The sequence below is a fragment of the Saprolegnia parasitica genome (genome assembly GCF_000151545.1).
Source record: "Saprolegnia parasitica CBS 223.65 unplaced genomic scaffold supercont2.1120, whole genome shotgun sequence".
NCBI lineage: Eukaryota > Oomycota > Saprolegniomycetes > Saprolegniales > Saprolegniaceae > Saprolegnia > Saprolegnia parasitica.
In genome coordinates, this window is record NW_012157514.1 from 1 (window position 1) to 2,426 (window position 2,426).

At 54.7% G+C, this 2,426-nt stretch overlaps 1 protein-coding gene across 1 annotated transcript; it reads left to right on the forward strand.

Annotated features, from left to right (window-relative positions):
- Positions 1 to 124: 124 nt before the first annotated feature.
- SPRG_18321 (hypothetical protein) lies at positions 125 to 2,386 on the forward strand (the record flags this gene model as incomplete). The annotated part of the gene is made up of 11 exons (XM_012357759.1): positions 125 to 180; positions 229 to 376; positions 419 to 531; positions 583 to 685; positions 738 to 1,060; positions 1,108 to 1,171; positions 1,223 to 1,378; positions 1,444 to 1,494; positions 1,550 to 1,843; positions 1,918 to 2,094; positions 2,163 to 2,386. Coding segments are annotated over 11 exons (1,709 nt in total), but the record flags the coding sequence as incomplete, so codon positions are not given.
- Positions 2,387 to 2,426: the final 40 nt, after the last annotated feature.

Genomic DNA, 2,426 nt, shown 5'->3' on the forward strand with positions numbered 1-2,426 from the left:
AAGGACGTGGCGTCCGGCCTCATCAACAACTCGCGCACCAAGTCGAATGAAGACCAATGATCGTTCGTGCGCTCACGCCGCCTATTGTCGTAGCTACAAGTTCAAGTTTGACGGGCTCATTGGGATGACGGCCAAGCAAGAAGAAGTGTTTGACCGCATCGGCCGGCCTTGCGTCGAAAAGTACGTTTGCTACTTGTCTGGATTGCACACGACAATATTGTCCATTAGTGCGCTGTCGGGCTTCAACTCGACCATCTTTGCGTACGGCCAGACCGGGTCGGGGAAGACGTTCACCATCACGGGCGGCGCCGAGCGCTACGACGACCGCGGTATCATTCCGCGCAGTCTCTCGCTCATTTTTGAAAAGATGAAAAAGGTACAAAAGACACTATGTTCCACACGATGAACCGATCGATAGCACCCGGAATGTCAAATTTCGGCCTTCATTTCGTACCTCGAGATTTACAACAATCAAGGCTACGACTTGCTCAACGAAGACCACCAAAACACCAAAGCCATTGAAGATTTGCCGTATTATGGACAACTTACCATTGTATGGATACTCATGGATTCGGTGGATAGAAAGGTGAGCATGCTGGAAGACGAAGACGGCAACTGCCACCTTCGCAACCTCTCGATGCACCGCGTCGCGACCGAGGAGGACGCGCTCAATTTGCTCTTTCTCGTACAAATATTGAACAATATTGTGTATAAAATAGTAAACTGTAAACGGCTAGGGCGACACGAACCGCGCTGTGAGCGAGACGTCCATGAACTTGGAGTCGTCGCGGTCGCACTGCATCTTTACCGTCTCCCTCGAGTCGCGCAAGGCGGGCAGCGAGGTCATCTTGCGCTCCAAGCTCCACATGGTCGACCTCGCCGGCTCGGAGCGGGCGCACAAGACAGGCGCGAAAGGCAAGGTGCTGCGCGAAGCCGCGTACATCAACACGTCGCTGCACTACCTCGAAATGGTCATTGTCGCACTCCACGAGAAGAACACCAAGGGCCGGACACACATTCCATACCGCAACTCGATGATGACGTCGGTGCTGCGCGACAGGTACAAACAATCAGTTCTGATAGGACGTGTTTCTATCCAGCGTATAGCTTGGGGGGCAACTGCAAGACGGTCATGGTCGCGACGGCGAGCGCCGAAAAAGAGCAGACCGATGTACACCAACGGATGTGGACGGCTGCTTGAACCTGAAAAATTCTTGCGTAGGAGTCGCTCTCGACGTGCCGGTTCGCCCAGCGCGTCGCACGCGTCCGAAACGACGCGCACTTGAACGAAGAAGTGGACCCGGCGATCGTGATCCGCCGCCTTAAAGCTCAGATCGTCGAGCTCCAGGAAGAAATCGTGCTCCTCAAGGGCGAGCCCGTACGTACAAGAACTCTCTTCTCCATTGACGAGAGGTACGAATCGCATTGGTTGAACGCGCATAGAAAGAAGGCGACGAGCTCAAGGAGTACGAGATGGACAAACTCCGACAAAAGGTATGTGGTATCAATGTATCAAGACAAAATGATCCAATTTTGTCGTGTCGTCTAGTGTTTGGACTACGCCAACAACCGCGATCTCGACGCACATTTGGCGATGGGGGACATTACGTACATCAAGATGAAGGCATGCTTTGCCTTCTTGAAGAGCTTTTATCTGGACGGCGTGGGCGACGGAGCGCCGCGCCCGCAAGCGACGAGCCATTCCAGCAGCAACAGCAGCAACAACAACCACGTCCACGAAGACCGAGGGGACGGAGCGTCCCATGCGCGCATCGTCGAGCTCGAAGAGACGCTGCAGCAGCGCGACAATGAAATCGCTATCCTTGTGGGGATGCTCAAAAAGGTACGACGCGTGTAAATGGGTTGTACCAAAACCGATGGATATCAAAATGGGGTGGGTATTCACGCGGTCACTAGGGAGGCAACAGTGCGCAGGTGGCCGACGTCCTCAAGACCGTCGCGTCCAAGCCGCCCATGGCCCCCCAGGCGCCCCCGCCGCCCCCCAACGGATTCCAGGTCAAAATTGACGCCGCCTCTCTCGACGACCCGGCCAAGGCCTTTGAAGTCTTTCGCGACCAGTACCCGAAAAACGACGTACGCATTTATTTGTCGCGCCGTTCACAAAACGTTCCATTGGACAAAATCTTCCATTTGAACGGTAGGTCATTCGCGAAAACAAACAATTGCTCAAGAAAAAGTACGACGAGGCCAAAGCACTCGCGCAAAACGTCAATGACGCGCGTGGCGTCATCAAGGAGCACATGGCGACGGTCGAGAAGCTCCGCAAGACCAAGGCGCTCGAGTCGCTCACAAGTGGCGACGAAACAACGGCCGCTTCGGACGAAGAGACGGCGCTGGTCGCCAAGATTGACGCCAAGAAGGCCGAGTACAAGACGGGCTTCAACACACTCAACGACCTCAAGAAG